The following is a 22679-nucleotide window of genomic DNA, read 5'->3' on the forward strand; positions in this document are numbered from 1 at the left end:
TATTTCTGCAAGTTTGGGCTCCTTTTTTATGACTAGACGATGATTCTATAATAAACGCCATTGCTCATCCTGTAATGGATATTTCAACAAATTAATATATATATATATATATGCCTTTTATTCTTTCTGTCTTCTTTACTTTCGATAATACTTTTCTTGCACTTAGTTCTTTTCTGATATGACGAGGTAGGCAAGTATAATATAGCAAGGTTGGATTAGTGGATGTTATTCATATATTTTGGCTGGACAATTATTCTATAGGGGATAATCCATATTATATTATCATTATTGAGCTACTCTTTCCATGATTATATACTGTAATTTTTTTAATAATTGGTTACATCTGTTTAATGAAATATGCAATTTAATAATTTACTAGTATAATATCCTTAAAATATATTTTCGTAATAATGTAATGCTTTAATATTTAGGATGTATCTATTATAAATATCACGTGCTATTTATCACATTTCGGTTTATGTATTTCGCACATATTCTCTATTATTTTATCCATGAATCTACACTAAAATGAATTTGTTCATTTTCTCTTAAAATATTTATCAGATATATATATCGCAATGAATTAGTTTAATTATTTATTTGTGCATTTACTAATGTTTAGCTACTATAATTGTTTTAGAAAATTATGTATTGTATTGTATTGTCCTGCATTTTATGAAATGCCCAAAAAAATCTCAACAGAAAAAGTCACTCAATTCAGAGATATACACGTATGTATATACTGTGACACTGAGAAATTAGGAACATCATTTTATTTTTTCATTTTAAAGTCTTTATTATATTTTACCCCAGACCCTGTGCCCAGAAGGCTCTCCGTGTCACCCCACTCCTCGGATTTTATCGTCTCAAACTGCCTTATAGACAAGTGTCAAATATGTATAGACCGAGTTCAGCTTGGTGTCCCCTAGAATTAGGTACAAACAAGTGAGCCAGGCAGGGCGACCGACAAGAGGAAGCGAGAACTACGCGTGGCGTCACCGGCCGGTGGCACGGACACATCCGGATCCGGTCGCAGAATGAAAGCTAACAAGAAGGTTCTGTAAACTCGCGTGAATCGAGCATATGATTTGTCCTACAGCAGCATCCGTACAGCTTGAACTGTGTTGCCGCGAAGTCACGTTTCATCACGTGACGATCCAACAGTGACAGCGGAAAAGCTTTCGATTCCCGCGCGCGGTCCTTCAAACATCTTACATTTCTGACTCTTATCGCCGAAATGAGCCTCTGGGTGGATAAATATCGACCAAGTTCTTTGACGAAGCTTCACTATCACAAGGAACAAGCAGCGCAGCTCAAGAGTCTGGTAGGAAGAAGGGTTACGCGGCACTTGGGGCACTTTGCAAACCTCTCAAATGTGCCAGCATGAGTGAGATGTTGGTTAGATTTTTTTCTTTGCATTGTTATGCTTATTATAGTCTTGCTTAGCCCTTTAGACAATCGGGACTACACGTACCAGAAATGCAAAGAAACTCCCTGAAGTGAAAGAGGGACATTATGCATGGTGATGGGAGACGTGCAGCATTGTTTGGTGTTGGTGCTGCTGGTGTTATGCTACTGACACGGGCTAGTCGTTTTTCAGTGGCCAGGTGGAAAGTGCTTCATGGGGATGGGCTGTAATATATCTCAGGTTCTTTTACGTGTTTCTGTATAGTAACATCCTGCGTGCAGAAGGTTAGGGGGTGGTCAGGGGATGAGATGAACAGAGTCGTGTCTAAAAGAATTAAGTATTCTATTAACTATCGAGCCATTTTACAATTTTAAACTGTTTCATGTTCCAGGCTCTGTTAAGAGTAGATATACAGCTATGAACGTAGCGTATTAATATAAACATATTGGTAATTCGTATTGCATATTTTGTGCTGCGTTTCTGACAGACTTTTTATTTTTATTTTTTATTTCAAATCGTTTTTATTGAAAAAGAAATAGAAAATGACAGGACATACAATAAATGACATGAAATCCCAGTACAAAACAAACAGCTAGTACCTGAGAACTGGCAAGTCTATAGATGAGTCACACCCATCACGGATATGGAGACAAATTCCTCATACACTTAATAATAAAGTCAATAGGTCGGTACAGTAATTCAGGCCCTCACGTCCGAGAACATGGACTAGCTTATACCAATTTAAATTAAATTAAACTAAAGTAAGTTAAACTAAGGTATGTCATGAAACCACGCTTAGCACACCAAGATCCGATTGCGCTATGTTGAGTGAGCGCCCTAACTGCCAATGCCTTTTTTCATGTGTGTTACCTTCCCGAGTCCGCCACGCCCGTTACTCTATAGTGTTAACAGTCATATTTCCGTATCTTCCATTCAGAGTGGGTCAAATGAGAACGAAGATCTATCTAGGGCCTTCCATAACCTCTTGTGAGGAGCACGCCATGGGGAGGAGTGCAGAGCTGGATTGTCAGCTCCTCTTAAAAACGAGAGCCATTCCTGCCAAACCCTGAATGATACCTCAGAGGCGCTTTTCCATTTACACAGCACCACCTTACAGGCTAGAGTAAGCAGCACATCTAGCAACTGACGATCATTGTCATTATGGAGCTCCTGATCCAACACTCCCAATAGAACATAGACAAACTCTCTTTTAGAATTGACCCTGAAAATATGATCTATGCAATCTAACACTTTCCCCCAGCGCAGAACAACCAAAGAGCATATGTGCTAAGTCTCCCACCTCTGAATCACAATTCCAACACAGCGGGTTGTCCCTCAGATGAAGTTTATGGAGTTTTTCTGGCGTCCAGTATGTCCTATTAATGAGCATGTATTTGGTTTGGGCTAGAATCGGTGAGATCTTATTCATTAGGGCAGCAGCATGTATCAAATCCCAATCAAATACTAAACCGGTAGAGTTGGGTTCAGATTCCCACTTGGCTTCATTTTTCTTGTGTGCCTTCCTAGATGCAGGGAGAAGTAGCTTGTAAAATTTGGAAACTAAATGACCCGACTTCATAAGTCTTGGAACCTGGGTCTTAAGCCAGGGGTCATTCGTGTTGAGGGAGCGAGTAGACAGAATAACTTTGAGTTTCAAAAAGTCATAGAAATCCATTGGTGACAGATTGTGGCTTGCCTGGAGCGAGGAGAACGGCAAAGGGTGCCCCCTTTCAAATAAGTCGTTCACCAGGTTAATTCCTCTCTTAGACAAACTCCTCCACTGTAGAGGCTTCCCTTCCATCTTGAGTGATGGATTATACCATAAGGATACCATAGAAGACTTCCTCCACAGCAGTCCTACTTTATGAGTTTGATCAAGCCTCAGCAGTGCTCTTCTAGTGTTTAGTAAGATGTATTTGGAATGGGGAGATGGGATAGGTCCATCGAGAGTAATGCTACAAGAGGAGCATTACCAATCAAGGATTTTTCAATACCAATCCACAGCGGAGTGTAGTCCGCGTCCTCAGTCAACCACTGTGCCCCTTGTTTACAGAGAAAGGCCGTCTGATAATTCCTGAAGCTAGGAAGACCCAGGCCGCCCTTTCCTTTTGATAGCTGAAGCTTCCTCATCGATATCCTGGGTTTCTTCCCCTGCCACAGGAACTCACCAAATAGCCCATCTACCTTTGTCAGGAAGGCCTCCGAAAATGTCATCGGCAACATACTCGCCAGGTAGTTCACCAATGGGGTCACAATCATCTTTAAAGTTTCCGCCCTGCCCCACCACGAAAGGAATTTCGGTGACCATCCCTCTAGTAATTTAGATATTTTCTTCAGAATCAAGCTTTCGTTAACCCCTAATGTTGTGATTAGATCTTTATCAAATTCCAGACCCAAATACTTAAAGCAGCCCGGTTGCCACGTTAGGCCGGAGTTCCCCATAACCTCTCTATTACCCAAATTATTCAGCAGTTTAACCTCTGTTTTATCTTTATTCAACTTGTATCCCGACACCCTGGAGAATTCGTCAATGGTAGAAATGAGGGCCGATATAGCCTCCTCCGCCTTTTCCGATACAATTAGGACATCATCCGCATATGCGGTCAGCTTTATTATACAGTCTTCAAATGGAATTCCAGCAATACCATCGTAAGCTCTCAAGTGACAGAGAAATGGCTCAATGGCCAATAGAAACAGTGAGGGTGAGAGGGGACACCCCTGTCTGGTCCCTTGGTGCAATTGAAACGCGGAGGAAAATGAACCGCCAGCTCTAACTCTAGCAGAGGGGCAAGAATATAGAGACATCACCATCTTCGTAAAAAATTGGCCCAGTTTGAATTTATTTAAGACCGCATTCAAATAGTTCCAGTCGACTCTGTCGAAAGCCTTTTCGGCGTCAAGCGTAATTGCAACAGTGGGGGTAGATAACAATTTGGCTTTTTCGAGTACATGAGCTAGTATCCTGGTATTGTCACTGGACAATCTATGTTTTAAAAAACACGCCTTGGAGGCGTGTATCAGTTTGGGCAGGACCTTTTGAAGTCGATTAGCCAGAATCATGGCTAGGAGTTTACAAGCAAGATTTATGAGCGAGATAGGCCTATAATTCTTTGGAAGCGTTGGGTCTTTCCCTTCCTTTGGGAGCACCGCAATGATGGCCTCAGCTAACGTGCCTTTCACCTCCCCTATAGTGCTGATTTCTTGGAATAGGTGCAAGAGCGGTTGTGATAAAAGTGAGGAAAAGCCCTTATAGAATCTAGCAGTGAACCCATCCGGTCCGGGTGCATTGCCGCGTTTTAATGACTTAATGACTAACTCGACTTCCTGAAGCGTGATGGGACCGTTAAGGTCAGCACGATCCATAGTAGAGAGGGAGGGAAGATTACATTCATCCAAATAGCCCTCGATTTCGGAGTCGACTACCTCTGTATTTTTGGCATAAAGTTGCTCATAGAATTGTTTGAATACATCTGCTATCTTGACCGGGTCCGAGTGTGTTGTCCCCCCCCTGGTCCCTGATGGAATTTATCATATTTTTCTGTATTTTGAATTTGAGGTATGCAGCGAGGCTCTTCCCTGCCTTATTTGATTCACATAGTTTGAATTGTTTCCTCCTATTTAACCAAATCCACTCTCTTTCACTCACTATTTTGTTATATTCGTACTTCTTATTGGCTAGTTTATTCAGTGTTTCCTCCTTCCTATCAAACAAGTGTTTCTTCTCTAGTGCGGCAATTTCACCCTCTAACGTCTCCAGTGCTTTATTGTGGTTCTTATTTATGGCAGATTTTATTTTAATCACGACTCCTTGTATCGTACTCTTTAGCGCCTCCCTACGAATCAAATCAGTAGTGTCTCCTCTAATGTTATGCTCTAAGTACTCTCTAATCGCAGCCTCGATCGTTACTCTATGTTCTTTTTCGAGGACCTCCTCATTAAATCTCCAGATTGATTGCTGAGTGGAAGATTTGACGTTGGAGATGGACAGGGAGATGCATGAGTGATCGGATAAAACCCTTGGTTCTATGGATGTTTCTTCTATTCTGGGGATTCCATTCTTTGTAATGAATAGATAATCAATCCTGGAGAATGAATCATGTGGAGGAGAGTAAAAGGTATAATCCCTCCCGCCAGGGTTCTGCAACCTCCATGTGTCTACTAAATGGAACCGAGTACACAGGTTAGTGAAGGCCCTATGAGATCTGTTGCTTCGGAAGGAGCATCTGGAATCTCTGTCCAATACTGGATCAAATGGTAGATTAAAGTCCCCTGCAGGAATGTGTATGGCTGAGTCAGGGATAGTCTCTAATTGCTTGGCCAGATCGGACCAAAAAGTCAGATCACATGTATTAGGAGCATAGACATTTGTAACATAGAATTCAGTATCATCTTTAGCCAGCTTGGTCGTAACCCACCGCCCTTTGGTGTCAGTAGTGGAGGAAAGCAAATCTACGTTAGATTTTTTGGCAATCAATGTTAGGACCCCATTTTTCTTCCCTATCGCCTCTGACCCTGCAACCTCAACAAAAAATGTATTCCTAAGAGTATGAAACTGCTTAGCATCAAGTTTAGATTGCTGCAACAGGACAATATCGCCTTTTTGCCTACGCAAATAATCCAGAACTTTCTGGCGCTTAACGGGCTGATTAAGACCTTTGACGTTGAGAGAGAGAGTATTTTCAAGTTATTCACTCTTGTTACGCCTATAGGAGTGTCAATTGTGGGTAGTAACATATCCAATCAGTAGCTAACATAGTGAAGTGTTAATAGACTACACTTAAATGTACTTATATAGACCCCCCTCATACACTCCAGAAACCCCCCAACTATCACAGCATTGGCATGAGGGTAAAAGCGGTGTCTGGCCTGAACCTGGCTTAATGAGACGACCACAGGTCGAGAGGTGTCAGCTAAGGCAACGCAACAGAGCATTCTATCGGGGCCGTGGCGGAACAATCGGCATAGGCATTGGCACTAAAATGATGTGGAACCTGGTAAGCATTGGAACATGACATAGACAACAACACAAAAGAAAATTAGTACAGAAAGCAGACATTTACCCCACCCTACCCTCCTTCCCCATCCTCCCTCCTCCCCTTCTCCCACCAAACCACCCTCCCCCTTCCCCCCACCCCGAGATAAGCTAGTAGACATGGTGACACGGAAAAAATAGTGTCCCTCCCATGGCCTCAATTCGTATCCATGTTAACAATTCAGGAGCTAACCCAATATACAGAACAGCGCATAACTTGTGCACCCATTAAGCAATAGCATTTGTTTAAGTAACAACTGACAAATACAAACATAGCTGCAATTGGTCCATCCCCCGGTAGGGTTTTCTACTTTCCACTGACCGCAGATCCCCTTTTAAGAAGGCATTAGGTGCACCTCCATAAATCTCGACTGGTTGGGGACCCCTAGTATATACCAGTTAACGATTAGTGATTAGCATTCAAACTTCTTCCTGAACATAACCCAACAGTGCAACAGTACAGCAATACAGCAATACCTCAGGACCCATCATTGTATGACCACCAATGAAACAATGACATAATAATCTGCTACGGAAACGAGGGATCCTATTTAGAGGAGGAAGCAGATGCCAACGATGAGGTTTCCATATGTAGGTCTTCGTCTCCCTCCAGAACTTGCCCGAGCTTTACTGGATCTGTGAAGATCCGTGGAGAACCCTTGATGAAGACACAGAACTTTGCAGGGCCCACAAAGCCAAATTGCTGACCCAGCGATTTCAACTTTGGACGTAAGGCAAGAAAAGCTTTCCTCGTATCTACAGTTTCTTTACTGTAGTCCTGTGATATGTATACCTTATTGGATTTCCATAGTAAGTGGTTATTTTTGCGCACAAATGACAGTATTTGATCCACATGCTGGTAACGCAAGGGCTTCCAAACAATAGGCCGCGGACCTTTTTGACCCGGCATGATCCTGCCTGGAACCCTATGAGCTCTATCAAATTCTAGTGGGTGACGAAAGTTAAGATTGGTTGCCTGCGAGAACCGTGCCTCCATGAATGGGACACAGGACTCGTATGCCTCTTCGGACCCCTCCGGTATTCCAAAGATCCGTAAGTTCCCTCTCCGATTTCTGTCCTCCAATTCCGACAGCTTCCTTGACATCTGTTCTGTGGAGATATGTAGGTGTTTAAGGGAGCTACAGGTTTTGGTCTCCGAATCCTCTAAACGACTGATTCTTGATTCTGACTCTGTAAGTCTGGCATTAGTGTCTCGGATGTCCTTACGGATAGCTACAATTTCTTCCTTTGTGGATTTCGCAATCTCCCTCACCTCTTCTAGTTTATTCAGTATTAGTTTATTCAGTATTATGTCCATCGTATCGGTCACATCCTTTTTACCTTTGATAGGTGAGATCGGATTAGGGGGTTCAGCCTTAAGTCTTTTTAGGTTCTTTGTGTCTTTGTCCCCCATCTTGTGATCACTCGTAGAAGTCGCTTGACTCAATTACCCAGCCCGATAACTCTTAAGAAGGCCCAGTCAGATCAGATTGTGGCCCAGTCAGTTCGTGGCTAGAAGCCCTCTGCCAGACCCATCAACTGCACACCGGCAAGATATTCACCTCTGCAATGATATTTCTACCGGGTCCCCCCCTACTGCTGATACTGGCGTGGTTAGGGACTTAAGATTGTAGAGTAGACATCCGCGCCCTACTTGTGGCCTGCATGTTGTGCAGGGGGAGCGTTGTCGTCGAGCTCCTATCACAACACATTCATCAAGCACAGACCTTCCAGCTCCACCATTCTCCGTGATTGACCTATCTGCACAGCAAATCCGAGCCACCCACGCCCTCTCTGCAAATCCTCTTGTGATCCATGCACTGCTCAGATCCCGTGCACCACAAACGTGGGCATGGTGCATCCAATCCTCATCTCACTGCATTACAATTTAATATTTTGTTAGTTAATCCTGCCCAATGCCCTCCTCATTGTCATCCTCTCTCAGGTCAACATTAGCTGCACAATCAGCGCAAATGCACATTTAGGGCACCGTGACACCTGTTTTACCAGCAACCCATTGTGTAGAACATCTTGCCTTCAGTAGTACTCATTTTGCACTCCATTCGCCTTTGTGTGCCCTCATGTGTCGCATAAGTGCCGCTTAAGAGAATGCCAAATGTCCAACTGCTGATTTCAATGACCCGAGAGGAGCCCGGCAACCGCCGCCGCCATTTTATGAAGGATCGACCCCATACATCAATCCAGCTCTTCACTTGTAATACGATGTCCCCATTTGCATTGATCTTAAAGTCCTTCACCTTCCATGCACTCCATTGGCAGTCCCTGCACTGACCTCCTTCCTTATTCCAGCCTTCCTCGCACTCCGACGAGCACACAGGAGCCTCAGAAACCCTTGGAAGTCCCTACAGCCGCCATTTTGATACGTCCATGTATTGGTGATTACCGGCAATACTCCGTACGTTGGGGGTGATATATAAGCTTGCCATAGATTATTCTACTCTTCATGCGCTCCAGTGGTGCTCCCACGCCGACCTCCCTTCTCATTAACGTCTGCCTCGTGCTCCGACAAACATGCAGGGACCTCCGAGTTTCCCACCGCCGCCATTTTACACATCTGCGTTACCCGTCATGTCGGGGGTGATATACACCACCTTATCCAGTCCCATACTCAGTCCACTCACTCTTGGTGTGGTGACGGCGTGGTCCCCTCTGATTATCCATGGAGGTAGTGGTAGCCACAGCATCCGCCGGAGGCCAGCAGGATCCCACGGCTGCGTGCACCGCTCGTGATCGGTCTCCAGGGCACTTGCCTACAACTCGCCTTCAGGGTTGCTTAGGCGTCTCAGAATCATCCCAGAGGTATACATCAACCTCTGATCACCATATTCATCGTTTTCGTTAATCACAGCTTTGATAGTGACTCCCAAATTGCTCTGTGCTTCACTGGCACGGGAGGAGCGCTGCGCTAAGCCACCATCTTCTCCGGCGTCCAAACCACGCCCCACGTTTCTGACAGACTTTTAACTGGATGATACAGAACTCCTCCTTTGATACATTGTCCGGAATATCAGTATGTGCTAACCCTTAAAACACGTTTACAGTTATTTGTGAAACTAGCCACCCTGGTGAGCATGGAATGAATGGGTTTGCTCGTTTCCATCTGCTGGCTCCTCGGTCCGCAGCATAGCTAGAGAACACTCCTGTCTAGGTCAGTGTTGCAATTAACCATCCAGGAACGATTTCTTTTTAGAGAAAAATATAGGAACAATATTTTTAATATAGTAACAGTATTTCCAAAATAAAAAAAAAAGTTTGGGAAAGATTTTTCCAACAGCTTCTGCCTACCGCTACATCTGCGATTGTTTTTAGATGCGCATATCCACACAGTCCACTCCAATGCATTGCAGTGGGACGTTACAGCTGGATCACCATTTCCTTGTTGAGCGAACCCTCATTATAATTTTGACAGTTTACGGGCTAGGTTAGGATTTTTCTAAGCTGATCCAAAAGGTTGAGTATTGCTGATAAAATCCGCATTTGTGTTTGCGAAAATAAAGACATGGTTTTAAAGTGGAATTGTGTAGCAGCTTCTTTGACATCAGTCGAAGTGACCTAGAGTACACTGTTTAGCTAACAACCTCTAGCCCATTTATTTACCTATACTTCCACCTCAAATGTCTTCAAAAGGAAAATGGTCATAGCTAACACAGCGGAGGTTCATGGGGGACATCTGCTGGTAAAATTGAGTTTATCTTGATCATAAATGTTACAAATCGGGCGGCCATCTGAGCTGAGTCCTCCTTCATACACTCCTCTAGGGCTTCTTGGCATGTCCACACGTTGAGAATTCTCCAGATTCTCCAGATTCGAAAGGGGAGTAGGATTCTGCAGATGCACAAAACGTGTATTAAATTTTCTTCCCTGTTGCAAAAACGACACTGAGAGGGCATATCTGCTGTGTACCTGCGTCCATACTTATACGCCATCAGGAGGATTAGGCCAAAACGTAATCTCATTAACTGGTGTTTTACCAATGGCTTCATAGAGGATGACAGATAATGCGGTAAGGTTTTATGATCATAAAGTTTTGAGGCCCAGCTGCCATAAGATAGATTTTTCACGGCTGATGCATCGTGTTCCACTGAAAGAATCTTTGCTTGTTTAGTCAAAACTTTAGCAACCACCCCTATGGGCAGCATGCTTGCCCATAATTCATGAGCTTCTAGTGTGTCAAGGCAGAATATTAAAAATGTATTCCAGGAAGTGCTGGGGTTGTTTAACAGTGACCATATACAGCTCTTTAGTGTGGAGCCATTAGTCATTTTAGTTTTTGCACAGTAGGCAATGAATCTTGTTTTCATGATCCAATGTTGGGAAAACAGGCAGAACTCCATAGAGATTTGAGCGTGGGAGGTCGAGTTGAGTAGGTGAAACACTCTGCGAAAACAAGCTGATTGCATTCTATCCAACCAGGTGAACATTTTGTCTTTAAAAGTAGTGGCGCCAAAAGCTATAGTGGATAGTAATTTGGCACCTATCACTCTAATTAATGGGGTGAAGTCTGGAAATGAAGAGCTTTCTTAGGAAGGCCCCCTCCAGGCTGCGAGCCAGACCTTGCATTGTAGCAATTTGCGGACCCGGGCTTCATCTGTGGTATATCCAGACTCCAAGATATATATATATGGCAACTACCTCTATAGGTTTCCCAGCGATGTACCAGGGGCGCTGTCTTGCTCGACGCCTCAAGATTATCAACACATTGGTTTTAGAGATATTAATTTCCAAAGCATTTGTTTCACAATACGATGCCAGGGAATCAAAAAAATCGTTGAAGGCCCACCTGAGTTTGATCAAGGAGAATCGTGTCATCTGCGTATTACATTGACTGGATTTTAACAGATGGCGATTCTTGGTGGGAAAGTTTGTGAACGGGTCAGCCATTCGGGCAAATTTGCAAGGTACAAATTAAAGAGTAAAGGAGCCAAATGCATTCCTGCTTTAGTCCTATGTTGGTCATGATTTTATTGGGTGTGGACCAACCAGTGGAGACTTTTATTTTTACCCAGGTATCGGTATAAAGAGCGATAAGGGTATTCAATCGAGACTGCGGGATGTCCCATTTGAACAATTTTTCCAAAAGCCTGATACGGACAACGCTATCAAATGCCTTTTGAAAGTCAATAAATCCCAAGAATAGCGATTTTCCCTTTGCTACAAGAGTATCCTCAATCATGTGGGCTAAGCAGATCAGATTGTCCTCGATGTGACAGCCTTTTTGGAAGCCTGTTTGCGTAAAAGGTATTAGTTTACGGTCTTCCGTCCAGCTGGTCAATTCTTGTAATAAGACGCTTGCATAGGCCTACCCGTCGACATCAAGGAGGGCAATCATCCGATAATTATCGGGGTTAGACCGCTGGCCTTTTTGTAGATTGGGACGAGAAGAGAGCCTCGCCAGGAATTAGGAATAGGCCCGCCCATTCTGCATGCCTCAAATAGGGGGGCCAAGAGCACTGGCCACTTGTGGGTGGAAGCTTTATATATCTTTGTTGATAACCCATTTGGGCCCGGGGGCCCCTCCTGAATGCATTTGCTTTATAATAAGTGCAACTTGTTTAGGGGCGATCTTGATAGTGGGTGACATGCCAATATGAGGATTAGGGGGAGTAGAGCTGTGATACTTAGGCCAGTTGTGCCTGACGAGCTCAACATAAAGGGCTTCAATATGAGCCTCCCAATCAGTGGGGGAGATATTTGTTACGGTTGATGGTTGGACCGATCTAACAGCCTTATTTACCGAGCTCCAAAATCTCTTTTGATCCTTTGATTTTATGATTTCATGGGCAATTGTCCAGTGCTGTTCTTCTTTTATCCTCTTATACTTGAACCTTGCCTTTCTATACTCTTTGCGAGTAGTCAATAACTTCTCTCCTAAGGATTTATGATCTATGTTGGTGTATGTGCGTTTGCGCAATAAGTTATTTAATTTGTGTTTAATACTCAACATAGTTTGTTTGTGCTCACTTAGGTGGGGTATAGTTGGGGGGGGGGGGGGGATTATTTGAATTTTTAAGTATCTTTGTAGATAGATTTTTTTATGAGGTCCTCCACTACCTGTTCCCAGAGTGTTGTCATCAGCCTGTTGCTAAACTCATGGTTCAGGTTTTCCAAGAAGTCATCCACTTTCTCTTCAATTGCTTCTTGTTGGTCCAGGCTCCACCGCAGTTTTCTAAAAGGCTCCAATAAAGATTCTCTCCCAATCAAGTGATTTTTTTGGGGGCGGGAGCTCTGCCTGGATAGAACTTTGCATGTTAGGACGGCATGATCACTTTCCAATGAGGGGGTTACCACAAGTTCCTGAACACTGTGAAAGTGGGCAACCGAGATCCATATATAATCCAATGTAGACATTCTGAAGGGGGATACATGGGTATAAACGGCAGGTGGGTCTGAATCACGTCTTTCGTTTAAAATGCGGAGCCCTAGTTGGTTTAAGCACACTGCCACCTTTGTCTCTTGTTTGCCCTTCCGTTGGTACTGGCACCTTATATCTGGATTAGCCCACATTTGGTTGTCCAATGCGGATAGGAGAGAAGAATCCAGTCCTGTCTCTATTAGGTTAGCATTAAAGTCTCCCATAACTAGCCACATATCGTTTGGGAAGTGTACGAGAAGATCTCTCATGACAGGGAGAATTTTGTTCAAGGTTGACTCTCTCTTGATTTTAGAGGGATATAGACAGATGCAGCCAAAGATAATAGTTTGTTGTTTCAAATTATTTTTTCCCAGAGGTTGTGACTGGATATTAATAAAAATACAATCGCCTTGTCCTTTACAGAGTGGGGAGACCTTCAGGGCTAGGTTGTTCTTCAGAGCAATTAATACTCCTCCTGACGCATGGCTGCCTGCTTGGGATGCTATTGCTCAAGATTCATAAACCATATAGTCCTCCCAGGCGATAGTTTGCAAGGACCAAGTTTCTTGCAGAGCAATAATGTCATAGTTTTTCACAAAAGAGGGTGTTAATCTTTCAGCTTTTTCCTTGGTTAGTCCTCGGATGTTCCAAGAACAGATTCTAAGGTAGTAAATAGTATCTTTACTGGTTTTATATCCAGTTGAGATGTTCTGTGCTTCACCCTAAGGCCTGGGAGAGCCAAGACCAGTCTTGAGAGTTCTGTCGTTTCAGCGCACACTGGCGGGAGCCTCCTGATCTGGATGTTGTTATTTGTAGCGGGTTCTTTTTCCAGGGCACTGTTTGGGTACCCACTAGGGAGCAGCAGAGAACTGAAGTAGGCAACTGCCTGATTATATCACTGTTGGCCAAAGTTGGAATATTGGAATCCTTTGGGGGGGGTTAGGGATTCCGTCCTTTAAAAAAGCAGGGTACTTAACTTTGGTCGCAAGACTAATCTGAATGCCCCAATCGCCCAGACAGTCTTTATTCTTCAGTAGGGCAGAGGCCATATCTTTGCTGTAGAGGGTTACTACCGTGGTCTCATTTATTTGGCCCTGTTCCGGGGCGACAAAAGCGACACTTTCAATGTCTGTTTTGATATTTTCTAGTCCTGGAAGGTGTGAAAACAGGTTTAGGAGGTTTCCTCTATTGAGGATATCCCATTTCCCTTGGGATGGATACTCTGGGTATAGCGTTAATTTTTTACCTTCTTGGGGTGATTGGATTGTTTCAGCATCGTTCAATGCAGCTTTATTCTTCTGATGTAAGAGTTTTATTACTGAGTCATCTTTGAGCATCTCGATCTTAAGAGGCTGATTTAAACATTCTGGTTTGTTCACGTTAGAGCGGTGCGGACTGACCTCATAAGGTACTGCTTCCTCTTTTATACTCCCATGGGGGGTTCCTGTCTCTGGTCCACTATTTCGAGGGAATTCAATGCCTTCTCATTTCGTTTCTTTCCAGACCCATCTAGTAACTTAACTTGTATGGCTATCTCCTCTGTGGATTTTCTTTTATTGTAGTCCTCTTTCTCGATTTCACGTGACTGTCTTGAGTCGCAACTGCTTGTAGGTTCATAGATGAGATCCAAGCCCATGAGCTTTTTCACATCATGCTGAGTGGGGGGGTTGGTTGCTTGATGGTTTTGTGGGTTTATCCAGAGCCTTTGGGAATTCTCCACAATGGTTATTGAATTTTTTTTTTTTTTTTACCTCTCCCAATAGTCTCCTTTGGGTTGTGCAATGGGCGAGTTCGGTCTTGCATCGACCCACACTTTGCACTACGATAGTTTGCTCTTGGGAGCAGGTGGCCAACATTCCTCCACCATAGATGTTTTTACTAGATAAAGGGGCTGTATTGGCTTTTGATTCATTGTCATCGGGTCTAAGCCAGCGTAATAGCATTCCGTTCTTTTTCCTAGCGTTGTTTAATTTCTTTAATCTCTTCTTGTTTTTCCTGGACAGATGTCCTTCCGCTGAGGGTGTAATTGTCATCTTCAGTGGTTCGATAGAAAGAGGCAGTTTATCAATGTCTGTTGCAGTTTTACGTTGGAAGGTAGTTACATGAATGAAGTTTTCTTGAGTGGAATTATCAGCGCCATTTATTGTGTATATTTTGTTTAGGGTGGATTTGTGATCTAGTTAATCGACGATTTTCGGGCTTTCGATTTGGTGCTCTTGTGTGACAATGGTCTGCTGCTCTAGACAATCAGGGGGGTCGTTGACATGCGACTGGTTCTTGCTTTAGGGTCAGTCTTATTGTCCCCTTGGTGCTTTATACTGTTAGGTTGTTTTCTTAAAGTGGGCCAGTGTGAGTGCTGGCCCAATGATGGCTGAGAAGAAGTGATTTTCGGCATACGTCTACATGCCTCACTCTTCAGGTCTTCTATCAGAGTGGACATTACTTCCGGAAGAGTTTCTATTTTTTTAAATATCGAATTGCAGCTACACCCGCTGTTACTTTGGCTTAACGCTACGTTATTTTGGGCTCTGCATATCAAGGAATTTAATTGGTCTAGTTTGGTGTCCATTTTGGCTATTAAACCAGCTATTAGCTATAAAATATTTAATTGGGCATCCAATTTGTCTGCGTGCATATGAGCAGCACCAGCCATTGAATTCAGGGCTTGGTTGGTAGCATTTCAACCTTGTGTGTAGTGGAAGTTTCAGATGGCTCCCTGAGCCGGGGTTCTGTTTTTACAGGTTCACTGGCCTTACTTTGACAATGTAGAGGAGCTAGGTTTGAGTTTAGGGAGCTACTAATTGAACACGATCCCTTTCTTTCGTGACATTTATTTAGGTTTTGTTGTGAGTTTTGCTGTTGGTTGAAATCTTCTTGGCTGGCTCTGCTATTGTTTGTAAACATCAGAGGAGTGTTAATTAAGTAAGCAACCCCTAGCGCCAGAGTGATATGGGTCCTTAGGATGGTTTTTAGTCAATTGCCCACAGGGTGCTGAAGCTGCTGTGGAGGCAGGCAGGGGAAAATCAAACTTAAACTTTTGGGCACCAGGCTCCAATGTGCCATTGGATTCTATTGCTTCTGTTTTGAGGGGCGACGGGCTCGATAGGCTTATAATCTGGGATACAGGGCTCACTAGGCTGGTAGACGAAATCCAGATTGGTGATTTTAATGATTTCTGAGTTGAATCGTGGATTGAGGTAAAGGCTGTGTCCTCTCGAGGGTCCAGAAACATCAACAGTTCTGCTGTTTCTTGATGAGCCCTGACTTCAAATTTTCGGGGCTACTATCAGAGTGTCTGGACACACTCGGGATTGGCTTATTATTTTGCAAGTCATCCTGATGATTTTCTTGAGATGACCTTCGAGGGGGAAGAGAAGCTAGTTGTAGAGGGACTAGGTTCCTGCCATGAATGATGATTTCTAAGTAAAGAGCAGCCGGGGGAGATGTACTTATTCGACATTCCTCACGTTGATTATGGGAATTTAAGCTCTCCAATCTCGTGGAGAGGATTTCTTGCTTGTGCATTTTGGCTTCTTTAACAGGCCACTTAAAATAGTCTCTTATGTCACCATTGTCTCTGGTGTCACCATTATTCAGATTGGCTGGCACCAGGACATGTCCTTGCTGCACTTTCTTTTGAGATTCTTGATTTCTTTCAATCGGGTGATTCAGAGAGTTACAGGTCCTGTCCGATATGTTCATCTCAGACACTTCATGTGCCTACAACTTTCCCTCAAATTGAGATAGTCTGGTTCCCTCGCCTTCTTACTTTGGGATACAGCATTTTAGCTTTCTGTCGTTTGGCGATCTTGTGTGGTCGATAGGAATTTTGCAACTGCGCAGAGTTTCTTGTTCGCATTTTTCCCCCCTAGTTATGGTTTGGGGTTTCCTTTTACTGAGGAGCTATTGTTCTCAGGCGGTGGTCCCACCTGAACCCTCCTCTTCGCTCTTCTTCAAGCTTGGGGCTAGGTAGCAGTTAGGCTCTGGAGTCCTGAGGCCAAGAGTCCCAGGGTTCAGAAAGACCGAGGACACCCAATGTCGCTTGGGTTTAAATTATAATTTTGAAAAAAAAAAAAAAAAAAAAAAAAATTATAATTTTGAGATTGAAATTATGGTAGCTAGCGGCGATGATGGAGCAATTGTGCAGTTAAACAAAAAGTCCGTGGTGCAATGAGGAGAACAGATGTCTGGCAGGTAGACTGGCTTTAAATAGGTTGTAAATGGCAACAAATGGCAATGAATAATGGGAAATGAAACCTGGTTAAGTGCTTCAAGGAGTGTTTCAAGGAGAGAGGCGCCACAGCAAAAAGATCAGTAGGGACAGCTTCCGAGAGCAAGGCACTCTGATGGGCTGCAAGCCGCGCCCACTCACCGGGCATGTAATCAGCGGCCGCCTCTTTTGCAAGCGTTGACTCACTGGTGGTGCTACTATCCTCCGCTGGGTCCTGCGTCTTCAGTGGGCTTTTGAAGTCCCAAACAGCAGGGAGAGTGCAGCCTACAACTCCCACAATCCAGCTGATGCTGGTGCAACGTTGATATTTGCAATTTAAGTATTGTGTCCTCCGTTGTCCTCTGTCTACGGGCACCTTACGCACCTTCAATGTTGCCTATTCTCGCCAGTTTTCACTTTTCCCTTTTTGCTTTGCTTACATCAAGCATGTTGAGTGCGTTTAACTCCTGCCCAGCGCCCGTAGTCACAGTTACAAAGTAGCGGTGCGGTGTAGCGCCGGGTAGGACAGGTGTACGTGCGGCGTTTGATCGCAGACACGGATGCTGGTACTATTGGGGGGGGGGGTGTCTCAGTTCACAGTTCTCACCATCTCCCAGTCCCCCAGTATCCGCCTGCTCCCTGCCTGCTGTTCTTCCTCCGCTCCGAGCGCTCCTCTGCACTGCCGAGTCTGCTGCTGCTTGCTACTGACAACAGGAGACCGTAATGTATATAAAGAAGTCCTATTTGTAGCAACAGTCCTCTGTTGGTGAAGAATAAAATACTTTTGTATTACATGTCCACAGGTCTACAAGTCCACACGGTCCTGCCGCAAAGTGGTGAGGCACCAGACTGGCTCCAAGGCTCCCTTGCGATCGCGGGTGTTACTCCCGCTCTTGGGGATTTACTCCACACGCTCTCCGCACCACCGCCGCTGAGCACCGCCGAGCGCCACCTCCACCCCTCCTGTGGGAGCTGCGGGCCGCGGGTTGTGGTTGTCGCTATGGGGCGCAGGATATTTTCTGGGCACTTCTGAGAGCACTTTTGAGAGGCCGGGTGCTCAGCGGTCCCCACCGGCCCCCTGACGGATGATCACGTCCTCAAGGAGCGCTGTATTTTCAGGCGCTGTATTCAGGCGCAGAAGGGTGGGTGCCACACTCTCCCTCGCTTGAATGGCGGCGACGGCAAACTCGAAAACCTGGTCTGGATCTGGATCCGACTCAGCTAGGTGAGGTTCAGTAGAAAGTTCAGGATCTGTCGGCGATTCAAAGGACATGAATAAGGGCATTGAAGCAATGCGCGCATATGTTTTAACATGTAAGGATTCATTTTCTACCTCTCCTTGACTTGCACTGAATTGAAGGGTTCGTTAGAAGAATGTGAAAAAAATAAAATGGTTTTAGGCTAAGCAGGAAAAAAGGTGAAAACGCCTGCACATTTATAAGGAGAGCCGACTCAGTGGTCTTGCTTGGCAGAAGGAGCCAAAACACAAGACCAGCTATTGCAAGAATTATCACGTAAGGCGTTTAACATTCTTTAAAATTCAAAATAGTTTTTCAAGTTTTCAATTTAGTACATCAGGCTAACTGCATTGAGAGACATTCATTAAAATGAATGCTTTAGAAACCATAAGTAGAAGTTCTCTCCAAAATGCTAAGAGACAATTCATTGTGTGAATGAAATGTACACTTGATTCACAGTTCTGTTAAAATTTAACTTTCTTTTGTCGTATAAATGTTTAGATTGTACTCAGATTTTTTTTCCAGGAAAGTAATAGTCTTTAAGGGTGAGGATATACCTAATGATTTAACCCTTTTTTCTCTCATGCACAGTATATATTAATTTGCAAGTTGTTACCCTTACCGGTTCTTTACGCTCCGAAACGGGTTTTGCATGAACAGTAGAAATAAAGGCCACTTTTGTGAGGATAGATTTTCTTATGAATATTATGCTCTTTGCAGGTGCAATGTGGAGACTTCCCCCATCTTCTGGTGTATGGACCGTCTGGTGCTGGAAAGAAAACCAGAATAATGTGTTTATTACGTGAACTCTATGGAGCAGGAGTGGAAAAGCTGAGGATAGAGCATCAGTCAATCACAGTAAGAGGCATAATTTTTTTTATGGTAGTCGGTATGGCATCCATATTCAGGAAAGTGCTAGCATAATTCCACACCTATAGATTTTGAGAACTCTGTGGTTGGCCAAATGTTGGTTACTTTAAGAGGTGGCCAGCGCTTTGGAACTCTATTTGTCTATTTTGTCTCCGGTTGCACTTGCCGCGTTCCAGGGTGTAGATGTTTAGTCCCTGCCAGCCTTTTGATTTGATTTTTTTGGGGGGGGGGGGAAGGGGGGTTATTCACGTAGTTAATTCTTTTTAACCCTCTGAATGGTTCGTATTTATATGTACAGAAGAGAATTTCTACGGAACCCCGTAAACATAATGGTGTACTCCATCAGAAAACATCAGCAGCCATGGTGATGATGAGTCACGATAGTGAATGGGATACAATAGTGACATTGCATACAATGTTAAATGTTTTCATGAATGTCGATCACCAGGATTGTGAAGTGTGGGATAGGTGTAGAAAGTAGGTAGTGATGGGCCTCAGTAGAGAAGGTGGGCATTGGGACTGAATGGAGTGTTCCAGTGGTCAGGTAATAGTGTTACTGGTATTGGAGCGAATAGTGATTTAGTAATTGATAGGAGGCAGTAATTGGATGAGCACAGAGTTCCTAAGTTGATGCATTGCAGGTGACTCAGAGTGGTTCAGACGGGAGTTGTTGACAAATGCAGAGTCAGGCATTGGTAACGGCTCTTTTGTTTGCAGAATGAAAAAGTGGGTGTTTTGTTGGGAGGTTTAAAAAATGCCCATCCAGCAAAACTGATGAATTGAGCACGGTAGAAGATAGAGGTAGGCAGCTGCACAGTAGTTGTTTGCATCTTACCATAGTGTTAATAAGAGGCTTAGCTATCTGCAAAAGTGGGTTATCCAGGGGTTTCGATTGGCTCGACTGTACTTGAACAATGTCTTGTGAGGAGGAAAGAGTAACTAAAGAAGCGGGGATCTCAAGGAGTTCAGCATTACAAAGCTGAAGAGCAAAGAGCCAGCCTTTGTAAAATAGCTGTCACAATATGAGCTCAGAGTGCAGGTAAGAGTGGACATATACAAAGGAAAATATTTGTGCCATCTGGACAAAGGTGGTAAGATTAGGCTGATAAGTTTGAAATAGAGATATTGGGATGTAAAGAGAAGAGGTGTGAGCCTATAACAGTGTTTTGACACCTCTTGTAGGAAGGGGAGTAGGCGAAGCATGCATGGACGCACCACCCGTTGATGTAGAAAAAGTAATTGGGAGGTACTGTGAAAACCAATCCAGCGATTTGTTGGTGATACGTAGGTGTTGATTGGTGGTATCATGGTGATGTGGTGGCACTGTACCGAACAGTAGACATATGTCCGTGGTGATAATAGTTTTAAGCAGATGTAAGAGTGGGTTTCTGTGGAGTGTATCACATGAAAGAAAGCCAGATTTAACAGTTATTTTTTCGTGTTTTGGGAAAGGACATGAGAATGGAAGAAATGGCTGTATTTCAGAGCATGTCCTCGGTTTGCTTCTTGAGTAAGCATGAATGAGAGCAAGAGGCTTCATATGTTTCTGGCTGAGAAAATCTGAGTGAACACAGGAGTTGTTGACCTTTTGAGTAGGCGTATGAACTGGACATTACAAGTAGTGGGAACAACTTGAATGAAGAGTCTAAGTGTATGAGGGAAGGGATGGCGAGTACGGGTAAGTAGGTAGTGTTGAGGAGTTTGCATCATATAAAGGCTACTTTGGAAGTTTGGTAGAAAGTACATTCAGTAGCAGAGAGGCTGATTGGGGATAGAAATGTAATAGTGCAGCAGAAAGTTGGAGGGAGGTGACCTTATCGAAAAAAAAGTACTGGGTTTACAGTCCAACTTGTATTGATAATAACCAATTCTATTTCAGTCGGTTGTGAAAATGATGATATGGATCGGCTTAGAGACTGCTAATAAGAACCTGGTTCGCCTTCACTTTTGTAACCAGAGTATTATTGTATAACCTTAATTTGAAACACTTTGGTACCACATTGGTTATTTATTTGCTTATGTAGACACAAAGTAAATAACTTCTCTCAGTATTTTGTGAGTCTTCATGCATCATGACTGTCTTCTTTACTTAAGAATCTACCAGCTCTATTCATGTTCAAGACTTTGGCACATCTGGTATTCTCTTCTCTACAAGATACATTTGTTTATATCGTAATAAGGGAAATAAAAATGTATCTCAAAAAATAAAATGCCTTCAAAAGATTGTGATGTATAGTTAAAAAAAAACAAATCCGCCTTAAAGAATTGCCCAGAGTATAGTCTCTTTAAATAGTTCAAGCTGAGACTGAGGTCACAGAATGTTTTATTATAGTCCCCGGTCCGGTCCTATCATTTACCCCTTAAGTGCTGAGGCTTCTAACCTCTTGGAGTTTGTGATGAAAACGGGCGGGAAACCCATGAGTGAACTTGGAAAGCTAGGCACTTCTGAAAAGGAGACCAAATACTGAATTCAATTGTGAGTCATTTCTGTGCTTATGATTTTCTTAAAGATTCTAATGGGGGGGGGGGGGGGGGGGGGACCGAATAAAAATAAGTAGGAAACAATAGAAATGTGACAATATATATTTCTTTTTTTGCCAGAGCGCCGATCTACAAAGTAATATACCTTCACGTCCAAAAGACTCTTCTGATTGCAGGGGTACATAGTGTTTGTTGGCTGTAGAAAAACAGTCAGTTCCTAGAGCCATCATCTGAGTTACTGCTTATAATCGTTTTTCATTGTGTACCAACCATGCATCAATTCATATGGTAAAAATCTAATGAAAAAAATGTGTCTGAAGGAAACATATGCATTTGTTAAATGTGCCGAAGGTAATGGGTATAGGAAAACTGGTCAGGCCTCGAGAAACCTACTCGCTATAGTGAGACAGATTATTTTAAGCTATTTCAAGCTATTTTAAGGGCCTACCGGCCCGGCGAGAAAGCTCCAGCTGACAAAAAAACAGGTGTTCTGTTCGTTTAGAAGGTGATGAGTAATAATGATGCCTGTAATTCTTGTTTTTATCTTGTCACATTTGCTCTGAGTATAAAGACAATGGTCAAATGTCAGCTTATGTCTTTTAACACATTGCTGCTTATTTTATACTTGAGACTGGTGTTTACTTTTCTTTCTGTGACTGCAAAGTTAGAGGTTTTTGCAAAGGGAACTGTCTGAAAGTTGTGCTGGGCACACAACATTTAAACAGCTTGTAAATAGCTGTAAAATATTTAAAAATATATTTCAGAAGTTAGAGAAACACTTTATGTAATTCTGAAGTGAGATGGAAACAAAGTTTTTAATAGTATCAAAACAAATGAGAATACTTTCTTTACCTGATGATGTGTAAATTATAAATATTTGCTGAAACCCAATTTCCACACTTTATTGTTTGTATGCTGTATAGTTTTCAGGAATCGAAAAATTAGGACCATTGAATGGGAGTAAAGCAATACAATTATTTATGCATTAGGAGATAGGTTGCTGAGTACACGTTGAATAAATAATACAAATAAGCAGATCTCGTGAGGAGAAGGCACATAAGTTTGTT

The 22679-nt window shown here is 43.3% G+C and overlaps 1 protein-coding gene across 1 annotated transcript in view; it reads left to right on the forward strand.

Moving 5' to 3' along the window:
* Positions 1-970: 970 nt before the first annotated feature.
* The window catches only part of RFC3 (replication factor C subunit 3), a 103091-nt gene continuing 81382 nt past the window's right edge, over positions 971-22679 (forward strand). Inside the window, exons 1-2 of the mRNA XM_085621693.1 lie at positions 971-1324; positions 18982-19119. Of these exons, the coding sequence (XP_085477819.1) occupies positions 1238-1324; positions 18982-19119 (225 nt within the window). The 5' untranslated portion in view covers positions 971-1237. The remainder of the gene's footprint in view (positions 1325-18981; positions 19120-22679) is intronic.

This window comes from Triturus cristatus, chromosome 8, assembly GCF_964204655.1.
Source record: "Triturus cristatus chromosome 8, aTriCri1.1, whole genome shotgun sequence".
Lineage (NCBI taxonomy): Eukaryota > Metazoa > Chordata > Amphibia > Caudata > Salamandridae > Triturus > Triturus cristatus.